This window comes from Colletotrichum costaricense, assembly GCF_030867565.1.
Source record: "Colletotrichum costaricense strain IMI 309622 chromosome Unknown Scaffold_2.1, whole genome shotgun sequence".
NCBI classification, from domain to species: Eukaryota; Fungi; Ascomycota; class Sordariomycetes; order Glomerellales; family Glomerellaceae; genus Colletotrichum; species Colletotrichum costaricense.
In genome coordinates, this window is record NW_026848231.1 from 2,618,050 (window position 1) to 2,631,868 (window position 13,819).

Sequence of the window (13,819 nt, forward strand, 5' to 3'; positions counted from 1 at the left end):
CAGACAATGTTAGATATGCCGTGAAGGTGATGTGGTCCCCAGTTGCGTAGAGCTGCATGTGGCCGATGACGTGGCTGAGAATCGAGAATCCAATACGACTGCACTGTAGAGCAATGCGCTGCTCCAATGCTGCGGGAGTCTATGAGCTGGCCAGGGCAGCTGGTCTTTCATCGCTTCCAGCTTACATAACAGCCTGTGTATCGATGCATTACCTAATACATAGTAATCACCTCCAACCTAACCGACGCGCCTCAATTCACTATCCACTCGTGTCGAATCCCATTGCCCCACTAGACCTTTTAAGACGAAAAAAAAAATCTTGCTTCAATCGGCACAGCTCTCTTCTTTCTCCTCGATCCTTTTCTTCACACAGCTGATCCTCCCGTCAGCTCCCATTGTTCAATCGCACATTATCGCTATGCCAGAGCTGTGCGATGGGCGTCTTGATGAACTCCTGAAAGAAGCGGCTAGTCGCCTCGCGACGAAGCAGCCGCCACGGCCCAAGGATTGCACCTTGATTGCTATGAAGGCCGCGCCTGCCAATCCAACTCTGGATTCAAAGGTGCAAGCCAAGGCACAAGACCCAAAGAGCGTTATGCTTCGCGATCCTAGGCCAGCGGAGAAGAAGGTACGTTGCAGCGCCTCGCGCAATTTCTACTCCTTACCCTCCACCACTCACATCTTCTGATGAGAAGCAACCCCTGCTTTATTTTCTTGATGTGGTGACGGTGCCCGTCTTGGGTTACCTGCCACGCCAAAATGATCATTCATTTCATAGTTACTCTGATTTGAGACTCTCTGCCGATTCTGTGTCCTGCCTATTAGTCTTCAATGGACCTGTGAGCTAACAGCAGACAGACTGGCAAAGATAATGCTGGCCCGGGCTGGTTTGGCATTCCCAAGACAGACCCTAACGACCCCGAGCTGAAGCGAGACCTTCAGATTCTTCACATGAGAGGAACCGCCATCGATTCTAAGCGACACTACAAGAAGGAATCCCTCAAGGCCAAGGTACCTCGCTACGCTCATGTTGGACGTATTGTCGAGGGCCCGACCGAGTTCTACAGCGCTCGCTTGACACGCAAGGAGAGAACGCAGACACTGGTGGATGAGTTGTTAAGCGCAGAAAAGGCGTCGGGCAAGTTCAGATCCAAATATGAGGCGATTCAAACGAAAAAGGCGAGCGGCAAAAAGGCCTTTTACAAAAAGTTGGTGGAGCGCCGCCGGCGCAGCCGCCAGTAGCCAGAAACACGTTTTACTCTGGCTCAAGATGTCTCTTTTAAATTCGTGATACCCGAAGTCGCTGGCTGATAGCTGCGCGAAACAAATAAAAAATCAAACATGAACTATTGCCCCGAGTCGCAGGTGTCAGGAATGCAAGACATGATGGATGTGAATATTCGATAACATAGTGTTGAATTCAATCACGACAATGAACTGTCCTTGAGAATGCAACCAAGCGCTCTATATGAATTACCCAACGAAGCAGATTTAATGTGTTTAAGCAACGCGAGGTAACAAATCGTCATATGCATAAAACGAGGTATTCAATAAAGTGGACCTGTTTTCTTTTCTTTTGAAAACGGCTGTTCCCACGCAGCTTACCTCATATATGAATAACTTGCGGGTACCTTTAGATTTTACCGTCAGGATCCGTACTCGACCCTTTCCGCATGGCAACAGCATCGCATTGCTCAAGTATCTCGGTACATATGCAGAGAAGATGCGCGCTTCGACACTGTTGAGGCCAACCGCCCGCTGCCTGGCGCGGTCACATTTACAGGTTTGTTGGTACTCCTCTCGCGGCGTTGACGTTGCGTGGACGAGGCAAAAGTTGTTCTCTCACTGACCATTCAATCCTGGTTCGCAGGGAACCCTGAGACCATCATGGACTCGCTCACTCAACACAGAGACGCCGCAAGCCTCAGTGATGCAACCTTCGAAAGCTCCCGAACCAACGAGAAACTCGCAGGCTATTAGCGAGTCTGACCCTGTGTAAGTACTCACTGCGACTGGGCCATACAATATGCGGTGATATTGATGATTATCACTTGCAAGGCAACATTTCTTCGGGAAGACCAAAGAGAACGAACCAAGATATCCTCGAGGCGTTCAGGCACTCTATCTCCAGCCACTACGTCGCGAAGCCGAGTACGGAATTCCTTCATGCGACCTTCAGCTGCGCTCATACAGTTTGAGGAACCTCGAATTCTTCTCCGACTTTGCCCTTCGCGCAGCGTACTACCTGAAGCTCCCAGCATTCGGCCCTGTGCCACTGCCTCGAATTACTGAACGATGGACGGTTCCCCGGAGTAGTTTCATCTTCAAAAAGTCACAGGAGAACTTCGAGCGTATAACGATGCGTCGCCTTGTTCAAATCCGCGACGGAAATCCTGAGACGGTTCAATTGTGGCTAGCTTTTCTCCAAAAGCACGCCTATTACGGCATTGGTATGAAGGCCAACGTGTGGGACTTTGGAAAGCTTGGTAGGTCATAACAACGGAAGACGTCGTGCAGGCAGGTCCCTGCTTGCTCGTTTGAAGCAAGATTTAACGTGTCATTCTTTTCCCAGGTGTCGGCAAGGCCATGGATGCCATTGATCCAGAGACGACTGAGGCGATTGACTCGCGGTGGAACCATCTGGGTCAAAACCGGGAACTTGATACAGTCGAGAAAGTGGAGGAGTTTTTGGCTACAGTCCGGTTCGATAAGGATAGTGGCAAGCGATCAGAGGGGGAGCGGCGGTTCCTCCAGACCCAATGGAAGAAAGACGAGGCGGCCAAAAGGAAGGCAGCCTTAAACGTCTGAGAGTTCGGGCCACCGATATGTCGACGTATAAGCTGGCGTGTCGGACCTAGGGAGAGTATTGGGGACAGCCAAAGAAAGGAATGACAAAAGGCTCTGTCAGTGTATCAAATAGTTGAAAAGGGACCCCGTCGTGAGTGTGTCCTGTGTAAATCATAAATATCAAACCTGGCCCTTGTCGCGTTGGGTCACAGACTGCTATTCTTATGTCGTTCACAAAGGCTTGTGCGCCTGCGATCTGCTCGCCATTGGACATCATATCATGACAAAATCCTCAACTATGTCTCCAGGCCCAGGACCAATCACACCCCGTTATAGCAATATAGACAGAACGGAAATAACCGGTTCATTGCCCCATGCGTCGGATTTCTCACCCTTTCGTTCGGTCAGTGGGTTTATCATGTTTGTGTACGCCAACGATTCAGAGCACACGGGCTGGCAGGTATGAACTGTCATTGAGCTTGCAACTATTTTCGGGGGTTAAAGCCATCTGCGGGTCTTACCTAACCTCTTGACGCCTCGGGCCTATTTCGTTATTGACAACACAAAGTGAGTACAATGCCTGAAATTCTCGTTCTTCCTAAATTTAAAATCGTTGTCAGACCTCTCTACTCTGAACATTAATACGACTCTTCCTCATGTGGCAACGTTCGAGGCGGGCAGTCCACCGGCTCAAGGTTCCGGCCGGACGCCGCGACGCGTCAAGTGGGAATCACCAAGTCATTTTCTCGGGCATCCAGCCTACGGGAACACCGCACCTGGGCAACTACGCCGGTGCCATCCGCCAATGGGTGCAACTCCAAGCCAAGCCTTCTGAGAGCTGCAAACTTGTGTACTCTGTCGTCGACTTGCACGCTATCACCGTACCCCAGAACGCAAAACAGCTCAGGCAATGGAAGAGGGAAACGCTGGCAGCTCTGTTGGCTGCAGGTATCGACCCCGAACGCTCGACTTTATTCTATCAATCATCTGTATGTTACGATCAACCCCTCCGCGCCTCCCTCCCCCTCTCTCACATATATTTGTATACCCAAAGTCGTTTACCTGGGCAATCGCTGAAGCCGCCCTGACCCCGAAGACTGACAATTCAAACATCAGGTCCCGGCGCATTCTGAGCTCATGTGGATCTTGAGCTGTACAGCCTCGATGGGTTATTTGTCACGAATGACACAGTGGAAGGTCTAGTACTATACCGTCTCTTGATCAATAGATAAATTACTGACACCAGGTACTTCTTGACAGAGCAAGCTGTCACTCTCAAATGATGCCACCATTCTTGATGAAGGTGCGAAAGCCTCGCTGAAGCTCGGCCTATTCTCATATCCCGTCCTGCAGGCTGCTGATATTCTCGTCCACCGGTACGTTCATTTGGCCGTATCTCCAAGCGCTCCATGTTATTCGCCTGCCGCCTGCAGCTATCATGGGAATCATGGTGCAATGCACTTGATTAACTTTCGTTCAGAGCCACTCATGTACCCGTCGGTGATGACCAGAGACAGCACTTGGAATTTGCTCGCGAGTGTGTAACAAATTTCAATCACAACTTCGGCCCTCTCTTGGTGTCTCCTGAGACCATCACATGTGAGTTTGTCCAGCTATCTTTCTTATCATCATCTATCTCCGGGGCCCAATTCCCTAACAAGATATAGCACCGACACGCCGGGTTATGTCGTTGCAACAACCAACCCAGAAAATGTCGAAATCCGCTAGGGACCCGAGGTCACGTATCCTAATCACCGACACGCCCGAAGAGATCAACGTCAAGATAATGAGTGCATTGACAGACTCCTCTAATAATGTTTCCTATGATCCGGCTAACCGGCCGGGGGTATCAAACCTGTTGGAGATCCTCTCTATTTTTGATGTTCATGCCAGGAACCCAGCTCAACTCGCCGACTCTTTTTCTCATGCCTCTCTCAAAGATCTCAAGCAAGCCGTCTCAAGGGCTGTCGTCGAGGGGCTTGGCGGAATCCGTGAGCGCTACATGGAGCTTCTGTCTGTTGACGAGGGACGATATCTCGATGCCGTCGAAGCAAAGGGTGCCAGCAAGGCCCGTCTCAATGCCAACGAAACAATGGCCCTAGTGAGAGAAGCCACGGGGCTGTGAAGCTTCATCGTTATCTCAATACCAGCTTGGCGAGGCGCCCCTTAACCTATCGTGGCGCTGGGACATTTGTAACACAATGTATCATTACTTCTCATTTCGCGAACCACAATGTTGTGCATCGTTACTGGGAGTCATTTCTGGGTGTAGGAGAAACGCCGGTGGGCTGTTGAGGCATTGCCTCTTGGATTCCATGTTCTCGAACATGCTCTTCACGAGGCATAGGCGAAGTTTGAGCCTCGCGCAGCAAGCCAAAAGTCTCGCACCACCTGATTGGTACCCCTCGCTCCACGAAGACTGTCAGAGATGGTCAGTGATACATTCCCACACTCTCAACGAAGAAAGTCAAACCCACTTCATGATTTTCTTAAGAAAAACCGCTTTTTCATCGCCAGCTAGCTGCTGGCTTGGGAATGATGGGTCCGACAAAGCTTGCTCGAGCCAATTACGAGCTTTGGCTTGATTGCTGACCATCTTTTTCAGAGGCTCACTTAATCTGTCGAGTTCGCTCCTTGAGGCAGTTCCGCCGATGTTACGAACGATGGACTGGGCGAGCAATGGGCCTAACTGAGCTATCGCGTGATCTATCGTCGCATCTGCGGGCTTCAGAGCCATGAACGTGGCCTAGTGCTGGTCAGTACAATTGAGTGTCGTATGTCTCTGAGTTGGCGAACAAACCCAGAAATCCGCAGCTGCAGCTTTGGGTAGTGGCTCGCGCCCATCTAGGATCCGCAAGGCGTAGATGAAGAAAAACTCCGTAAGAGGAAGGCAATCCGGTCGGAAAAGCGACGCAGGCTCCCGCGAGATCAAGCGGTTCGTAAATTCAATGCCGTTCTGCGCCAACTCTACATCATTATCTGGCTCTGTTACGTCAAAATCGTGAGCGTGGTCCTGGAATCGAAACTAATGCGATCTTACCTGGTTGTTGCTGTAGTAAAGTAATGACCCATCGGAGAAGTTTCGTCCTTACTTCATCCACATCACCGCTCTTCATATTTCTTAGTGAACTAAGAAAAGAACAAGCAGTGTTCACAAAGTAGCCAATTCGAGGTGTTTGAGGTGTCTGTTCAGTGAGGTAGTCGCATACCAGCCCTGGAGGGAAAACGAATGGGCCAGCGTCCGACTCGGAAAACCCCGATCGGAAAATGGTGCAAATGCTCTCGGAAATTTCGTCGCTCTGTGGGAACGCTCTCTGAAGCTGTACTATCATTGACATGATTCCAGACTGCAAATGGCCGAGTCTGGAGGAGCTGTCGGTCGCCGGGATATCCTTCTCACTGTCCAGGTCGAAAGGCACGTCGCCCGGAGCCTGTAGACCTTTACCAATGCCTATGAGGCATCTCAGAGCTTTCAAGGCCATGTGCAGGGGAAGTTCCGACGGATCGCCTAGCGTCGGGCAGCGATGAATGTCTGTTCCGCTGCCTGATGCGTCGCTCTGGAGTCTGGGCAAGGACAATAGATGCATTGACAAGCGAGCATCTTTCTGGACGAACGAGAGTAAGAAGTTAATATGGTCGAACTTGGTGCTCTCATCTGGGACGGCTTGGATGACAGCGGCTATGGCTCCCATGATTCGCTCAACAGCCAGACAGTCCAGCTGACTTTGTGCGGCAATACCCTCATATTGACTGAGGAATGCGCTTGCCTCCGATGCCAGGATGGAGCGTGACGAGGAACAAAGCTGTAAAATGGATTTGGCGGCCGGCCCAGCTAGTAAGGGATCTGCAAGGACAGAGAAGAGCAGATTCAGTGCAGCTGGAAGGCTTTGGGTCTCGCGCTCAAAGTAATCGGAGTATCTTTCAATCAGGGATATACAGGTCTGGCGAGTGCGACCTGGCATAGACGAACCCGATGTCTGAAGAAGGTCGAATAGTGGTGAGGAGAAAACAGCTCTGAGGCTTTCGTCGCACCTGGCATCTCCAGTTACGCAATCGGCGAGGGATCCAAGACAGAACGTTGCAGCTTCAAGATCAGACGAAGAGTTTGGTGACAACGACTGAAGAGTCAGATTGGCGAAAGTTGAGATTAAGGGAGGTCCAGTCACGGTAAAGGTCGATTGAAGAAGGTCAGCAACATCCTTCCTTGCATCGCCAAAACCGGCGCGGTCAACCGAATCCCAATCAGCAAGAACACTGGCAGGTGGGTATGCAATTCGTTGCCACACAGTCGATATAGCTTCCAGAACGTGGGATGTGGCCGTAGAGACCCATTCCTTTGAGCCCTCTTCCTCCGAGTAAATGCAGTCTGTTAATGTCTCAACATAGGTGGACCAGAACTCGAGGGCCGGGACGAAAATCTTGTCCTCGCTGACAGGATATCCCTGGGCAGAGAGGAGCCCACGAAGATGTGCGACAAAACGCGATGAGCGGGCATCCACACCGTGAATGAGATCCTCAACCTTGGAATCGCCAAGAGCGATCATGAGCTGCCCGAATTGAACGGAATCAAAGTCGAAGTCCCCTTGGACAAGACGCTGGTATCGCTCATGAGACCACTGGGTCTCGAAAAGAGAAAAGAGGGATTCGTAATGTTCATCTGTCAAGAAGCCCGAGTAGTTTGACAGAATTTCGGAGAGCAACTCCACGGCCACCTCGTACAATTCGTTATCGCACAAAGCTGTGATCGTAGGCTGAACCAGGGCCCGAAGAGCGTGGACAAGCTCGTCGTTGTGCGCTGAAACCCTCTGAGAGAACCAAACCCACGACTGGACGATGTGTGGTGAGCAACTTGTCCCTAAAGATGAGGCATTCACGCGATTGGATAAACGAGGTGACTGCCTACCTGTAGACAAGTTATGGTGTCTTTCTGTAAGCTGTGGCTCATTGGATCTGAAGATCTTCGGCGTAAAAATCCGTGAGACATGAGAGCCATAGCATCTGGAACATTGCGCGTGAGATTTTCATATAAACCCATGCTTCCGCGCCGTTAGTGAACAGACCAGGATCAGAAAGGCTGCAATGCTCACTGTTTTGCTGAGTTCATTTCCACTTTCGTTGCTTCGTCTATTAGTGCTCCTGAGAACCATAGTGCGGCCTGGACGTTTCGAGGCTGGAGTGTTTGCAGGACGCTCGATAAATCGATGGTTTCATCGACTCGGTCTTGGGGCAATGCTACACCTTCGGACAGAGAGAGACAGAGGTGACGGATGCAAAGCCCCCACTGGGTGGGAAAGCATAAGAAAAAGGTTACCAAAGCTGCGGATAGCTTCCTAACGACCATGGCTCCGGAGCCGTCGTCCAGAGACCTAACAAACCAGCCTATGAGATTTTGTAGCAATTCTGATGCATCTTCCTTTGACAGTGAGGAGCTGATCTCGATATTAGTGGCGGTGCTGGCCAAATTGAGAGGTGGTATACAACCTTTCGGTGTTAAGCTTGACAATCAGGGTGAGGGCACCGAAGAACTTGACCTTGTCGTCTGCATAGCCCAAGAGATCACGGGCGATCCACCAGCCGGAAGGGGATCTTTGCATGCGATGAAGCGTCTCTTGGATGCGCGCAATGGTCTCAGGAGGAGACGGTTCATAGAGAGCCAGTACTAACTGCGAGGCGACTGTCAGCATAGTCACTACCTTGCCGAGGGTGGGTACGAGACTTACGGCTTCTGCCTCTTGTATGGTAGATGGCAGCTGAGGTTCCATGTTTGCGAGGAAGGATGAAGCACTTAAATGTTTGTCGATTTTGTTCTCATGTTGACACTCAACTATCTCCTCAATGATGAAGATGTGCTTCGACGTGAAGAGGCAGGCGCAGGATGGATGGCGGCGTCAGAGCTTGGAACTATGGTTGAGCGTCACAATTTGAAGTTGAGGCTCTGGGTAAACATAAAATGCAGGCCGAGTGCCCAAAGTGAAGTGTAAGAAAGCTCGGAGAAGATGAGGGTGGGTCGGGTCGCCTGAGGGACCAAATGACACGAGCGACAAAGTAACCTGGTGAAGAACGGACAACGTCTTTTTCTATTGGAAGGGAAGATGGAAGAGAAAGACAGTGATACGAGGTGTCACGGATAGAAGAAGATTTAGTGTTTTAATTTCTACGGATAACCTGGCATTACCTGCGAACAAGTCACAATAATGACGCCTAAGTATCCAAAATAATCCCCTTCCATTGGCAAGAATGGCAGCTCATAGTCCGTTTATGCGATTAAGGCGACTAAAAGTCTTGGGAAGTAGGCAACTGGTAGATAACTCTGTGCAAGACATATGTATTCACCTAAGGCATTCGACAGTAACCGACTTGCTTACCTAATTAAGGCATATATGCACTTAACATGGTGCCTTGGTACCTGTCCATGCCACCCACGTGCCATCTCACCACGCCACATGCTCCAGCTGCCTATTACACAGGCCTCCGCTGTCTTAAGGTACCACACAGAAGGGCGGGCAGTAACGGAATCTGCCCCTCCCTCAGGTCTGAACATGAGCTGGTGCGGGGCACTACTCACTTTTGTGGAAGGAGAGCTGGTGTGCATTTGTATGTATCTGTCGTCCAGGCCCACACTATCAGGTAGCTAGGCAGGACTACCTACTGTACCCAGGCCTGACCTGAGCTGCAGCATTTTCCAAACGTGGAGTCGTCACAGTCAGCTCCTTCCATTACCTGCGTACGTGCCTACCTACCTTACTTGTCCCGACGCTGCCCGTGGAGTTAGTTGTCCCCGCGCAGGTCAAGCCACATCGGGTATCCCATTTACCTTTGCCTTAACCTCCGCTTCCCAGTGAAATTGACCACACGCGCCCACCGTCCTGGTCGTACCTCCAGCATTCCCTCCTCATGCTCAGGACCAGTCTTCGCCCTGCCCTTTGTCTTGTCTGCCGAACCAGCTATCGATTCCCTACAAGCAGCGTCAGCGTCTGGCCCCCGCCCGCTGCATCATCCGCCGGCTTTCATATATCTTCTCCTGGCCTTGGCCATCGAGCATTACACCAAATCCCAGCCCTAGATATGGAGCGAATTGACACAACCAGCCGCCTCTCAAGGCTCAGAGAGCTGATGAAGGAGCGCAAGGTCGACGTTTACGGTATGGACAAATCACTGCAAGCCAGTTTTCTGCCGGTTGCGTTGTTGTAGCGTCGTCACTGATTCCCTGTTCTTCTATGTGTAGTCATCCCCTCTGAAGACTCCCATGCCTCCGAATATATCGCTGGCTGCGATGCTCGCCGGGAATTCATCTCTGGTTTCAGTGGCTCTGCCGGCTGCGCTGTCGTAACCTTGGACAAGGCTGCGCTGGCTACCGACGGAAGATACTTCAACCAAGCTTCGAAGCAGCTTGATCAAAACTGGTTGCTCCTGAAACAAGGTCTCCAAGATGTTCCTACATGGCAAGAATGGTCTGCTGAACAGTCTACTGGTGGCAAGGTTGTCGGTGTTGACGCCAAACTCATCACAGGCTCCGTAGCCAAGAAACTCGCTGAAAAGGTCAAGAGATCTGGCGGTAGTGATCTGCTGCCTTTGGATGACAACTTGGTGGATCTTGTGTGGGCTGCTAATCGCCCGGCTCGCCCCAAGAACCCCGTCAAAGTGCTGCCCGAGAGGTTCAATGGCAAGGACGTCAAGAGCAAGCTCAAGGACTTACGCCAAGAGCTGGAAAAGAAGAACTCACCTGCCTTTGTTGTGTCAATGCTCGACGAGGTTGCCTGGCTCTTCAATCTCCGCGGCGACGACATTCCCTACAACCCCGTCTTCTTCTCATATGCAATCATTACTCCCGATTCAGCAACCCTTTATGTTGACGATACTAAGCTTGGAAAAGAGACTCAGGATTATCTTGCGGAGAATGACGTCGCTGTCAAGCCTTACGAAGCCATCTTCGATGCAATTGACGCTTTACGATCCGAGGTTAAATCGACCGAGTCAGCAACTGGAACTACATCTCAGAGGTTCATGATCTCCAACAAGGCATCTTGGGCATTGAAGCGCTCCCTGGGCGGAGACGGTCAAGTTGACGAGGTAAGAAGTCCTATCGGGGACTCTAAGGCTGTCAAGAATAAGAACGAGATGGCTGGTATGAGGGCTTGTCACATTCGTGATGGCGCTGCTTTGATCGAGTACTTTGCTTGGCTGGAAGACCAGCTTGTGGCCAAGAAAGTGAAGTTGGACGAAGTTGAGGCAGGCGACAAACTCGAACAACTGCGTGCAAAGCAGAAAGATTACGTTGGCTTGTCATTTGACACCATTTCATCGACTGGTGCGAAGTAAGTTTGGACTTCTCTTGCCTCTAGTGAACATATTCTACCTGGGCTATGGCGGCACCATGAGACACCAATCATCCCAACTCTTGCTGATATCTCTCCAGCGCCGCTGTGATTCACTATAAGCCGGAGCGAGGGGCATGCAGCACCATTGACCCCAATGCCATTTACCTGTGCGACTCTGGTGCGCAGTACCTCGACGGAACTACCGACACAACAAGGACTTTGCACTTCGGACAACCTACGGAAGCGGAGAAGCTCGCCTATACCTTGGTGCTTAAGGGGAACATTGCGCTGGATACTGCGATATTTCCCAAGGGCACAACTGGCTTTGCGCTTGACTGCTTGGCTCGCCAGCACCTATGGGTACGTATTAAATCGCAGCCTTGACCAGCAGAGATGGGTAACTAACACTGCTTGCGCCTCAGAGAGAGGGCCTCGACTACCGTCATGGAACTGGTCATGGTGTTGGGTCGTACCTCAACGTACATGAGGGCCCTATCGGTATCGGCACCAGAGTCCAGTTTGCCGAAGTCGCTCTTGCACCAGGCAACGTAGTGTCTATCGAGCCAGGATTCTACGAGGACGGGTCATATGGCATTCGGATCGAGAATGTCGCAATGGTAACCGAAGTCAAGACAAAGCATTCTTTTGGCGACAAGCCCTACTTGGGCTTCGAGCACGTCACTATGGTCCCATACTGCCAAAATTTGATTGACCCCAGTCTCTTGACAGTGGAAGAGAAAGCGTGGCTAAACAAGCACAATGCGGAAATCTTCCAGAAAACGAAGGATTATTTCCAGAATGACCCCTTGACCCTAGCGTGGCTGACACGGGAGACGCAACCTTTCTGAGGTTATCAGACCTAAAAGCGGACAAAGGCGGCGAGAGTAAAGGTAGCTGCGAAAGATAGCCGGAAAACAGCATTGTGGAAAGGCTTTGTCAGAATGGCCTTGTTTAGATGTTTCTTCAAGCCGAGAAGCTGGGGCAAGTCCAAGCCATATCGATGCGCAAGCTATGGAACGATTGTTAGCACCGAATTCAAATAACTATAACCCGACGAGTGAGTTCCCTGGGGAGCGGCAGCAAGTACGTAAATGGTGAACATGGCTAGGCCGGTAAGGAGAGCCAGAGTGTGAGATAGAAAGCCGACGAGAAGTCCAACTCCAAATCCTATACCAATATTAACAAGATATACCCGTTCGGGATATATAATTCTCATACCATAGATGCTACCGCGTGAAAGCTGTCTCATCGATTCTGGATTCAAGCTCCCAAATGAACGGCGATCTTGCGCGCGATTGGGCGATGCCGCGGTTGAGGTGAGATGAGAGCCAAAGTTCCCAGGCGTTTGTCGGTAGACAAGTGAGTAAGTGACGCAAAAGCCAGCGCCGACCGGCCAAGCCAGGCGCCGACCGGCGAATCTTGCTGAAAGGAGGCCGCTCATGGGAACGTTTCAGCTCAGATGGAAAGCGAAGTCAACCAACGTTGCTGCATGTGGTGGAGGAAGGTGGGAGAGACTAATTGAGAATAAGTTTGTAAACGAAGAGTCGTACCTTGGCATGCTCATTATGCACCTTTCTTACGTGCCCTTACGATCATTGATTTACCCTCCATTAGGTAAGGCACTACTAGTCTCATACTTTTGCTGCTCTTCTTTACATAAGCACCTAAGGCACGGTACATTCCATGACCTTGCGAATGAGGTACAGTTGAATACAGGCATTTTGGTCGGGCGACTTCCAACATGACAACCTCAGATACGCCCCTGACGTGCGTTATAAACGTGGCAGTCTTGCTAATTCGAAGGACCTCGTTACTCGAGGGCGTCAAGGATTGGTGCCTCAGTGCCTTGGTGTTTTCCTGTCCTCTGACGTAACCTTCCTTCAAGTCACACCGCATGGCCATCCCAAAAGGTGTTGACATTCAAGTAACAAAGAAGCATCGCCAACGCCACGAACTCCCCATCCCCCTATAAAATCTCAAGAAGAAACCGCCATCCCAGAAAGGGTATCCGTACGACCATGATATAACAGAAACAGAAGCCAGGGAAATTATACACCTCGTAGGGAGGATCCCGCGTGTTCGCAAATATAGCGAGCAACGCCCAGAGGGCGACCCCAGGTATTCACCAAGGCGGCTCGGTGATCGTCAGAAGCCCCATAGATCAATAGTCCTCGTTAACCTTGGTAACTTCAGCCGAGGCCACCCCATACGCCGCGAATGCGCCTTGCAAGCTGGATATCCTTTTGCATGATGGTCACCCTCTTAGCATGGATTGCACAGAGATTTGTATCTTCGAAAAGGTGAACCAAGAAAGCCTCGGCAGCTTCTTGCAGTGCTTGTATTGCTTGTGACTGCCATCGCATAGCTTCGCCTCGAGGCCTTACCGACTCGGCAATTTCGCGAACCTAGAGAGAACGGTTAGCCTGTCGTGTCCTAGAGTATTGACTGGGTCTGAACGTACTAGACGTGAGAAGGGAAGACGTCGCAGCAGAAGGTCGGTGCCATTTTGGTATCTCCGAATCTCCCTAAGAGCAACCGTCCCTGGTCTGTAGCGTCGCTTGCCTCGATTGGGGATCGGATCGCCAGCTGCTCCTCGTCAGCACCCGTCCTACACGACCGGGGAAGCATAATCTTTACGTTGGACATCGCTCTGTCGCGATTTGCGACGCACAACGTCCGACTGTCTCTTCTTCGGAGGCATGGCGATGGGTAGC

The 13,819-nt window shown here is 51.0% G+C and overlaps 6 protein-coding genes across 6 annotated transcripts; 3 read left to right on the forward strand and 3 right to left on the reverse strand.

Annotated features, from left to right (window-relative positions):
• Window positions 1-418: 418 nt before the first annotated feature.
• On the forward strand, window positions 419-2,808 carry CCOS01_02507 (uncharacterized protein; the record flags this gene model as incomplete). The annotated part of the gene is made up of 6 exons (XM_060450696.1): window positions 419-628; window positions 859-1,208; window positions 1,719-1,783; window positions 1,911-1,995; window positions 2,194-2,486; window positions 2,573-2,808. 6 exons carry the CDS (start codon window positions 419-421, stop codon window positions 2,806-2,808), a joined length of 1,239 nt encoding a protein of 412 aa, XP_060319346.1.
• A 635-nt stretch (window positions 2,809-3,443) lies between these two features.
• On the forward strand, window positions 3,444-4,912 carry CCOS01_02508 (tryptophanyl-tRNA synthetase; the record flags this gene model as incomplete). The annotated part of the gene is made up of 5 exons (XM_060450697.1): window positions 3,444-3,776; window positions 3,904-3,984; window positions 4,048-4,163; window positions 4,268-4,386; window positions 4,455-4,912. The coding sequence occupies 5 exons, from the start codon at window positions 3,444-3,446 to the stop codon at window positions 4,910-4,912; spliced, it is 1,107 nt and encodes a 368-aa protein (XP_060319347.1).
• A 209-nt stretch (window positions 4,913-5,121) lies between these two features.
• CCOS01_02509 (uncharacterized protein) lies at window positions 5,122-8,549 on the reverse strand (the record flags this gene model as incomplete). Its single annotated transcript, XM_060450698.1, has 8 exons — window positions 5,122-5,206; window positions 5,265-5,533; window positions 5,588-5,772; window positions 5,828-5,897; window positions 5,997-7,613; window positions 8,099-8,216; window positions 8,266-8,450; window positions 8,508-8,549. 8 exons carry the CDS (start codon window positions 8,547-8,549, stop codon window positions 5,122-5,124), a joined length of 2,571 nt encoding a protein of 856 aa, XP_060319348.1.
• Window positions 8,550-9,681: 1,132 nt separating this feature from the next.
• Window positions 9,682-11,953, forward strand: CCOS01_02510 (metallopeptidase family M24; the record flags this gene model as incomplete). Its single annotated transcript, XM_060450699.1, has 4 exons — window positions 9,682-9,928; window positions 10,013-11,102; window positions 11,204-11,465; window positions 11,528-11,953. The coding sequence occupies 4 exons, from the start codon at window positions 9,682-9,684 to the stop codon at window positions 11,951-11,953; spliced, it is 2,025 nt and encodes a 674-aa protein (XP_060319349.1).
• An 11-nt stretch (window positions 11,954-11,964) lies between these two features.
• On the reverse strand, window positions 11,965-12,546 carry CCOS01_02511 (FUN14 family protein; the record flags this gene model as incomplete). The annotated part of the gene is made up of 3 exons (XM_060450700.1): window positions 11,965-12,114; window positions 12,193-12,272; window positions 12,324-12,546. The coding sequence occupies 3 exons, from the start codon at window positions 12,544-12,546 to the stop codon at window positions 11,965-11,967; spliced, it is 453 nt and encodes a 150-aa protein (XP_060319350.1).
• A 748-nt stretch (window positions 12,547-13,294) lies between these two features.
• Window positions 13,295-13,806, reverse strand: CCOS01_02512 (histone H3-like centromeric protein cse-4; the record flags this gene model as incomplete). The annotated part of the gene is made up of 3 exons (XM_060450701.1): window positions 13,295-13,510; window positions 13,567-13,691; window positions 13,743-13,806. 3 exons carry the CDS (start codon window positions 13,804-13,806, stop codon window positions 13,295-13,297), a joined length of 405 nt encoding a protein of 134 aa, XP_060319351.1.
• Window positions 13,807-13,819: the final 13 nt, after the last annotated feature.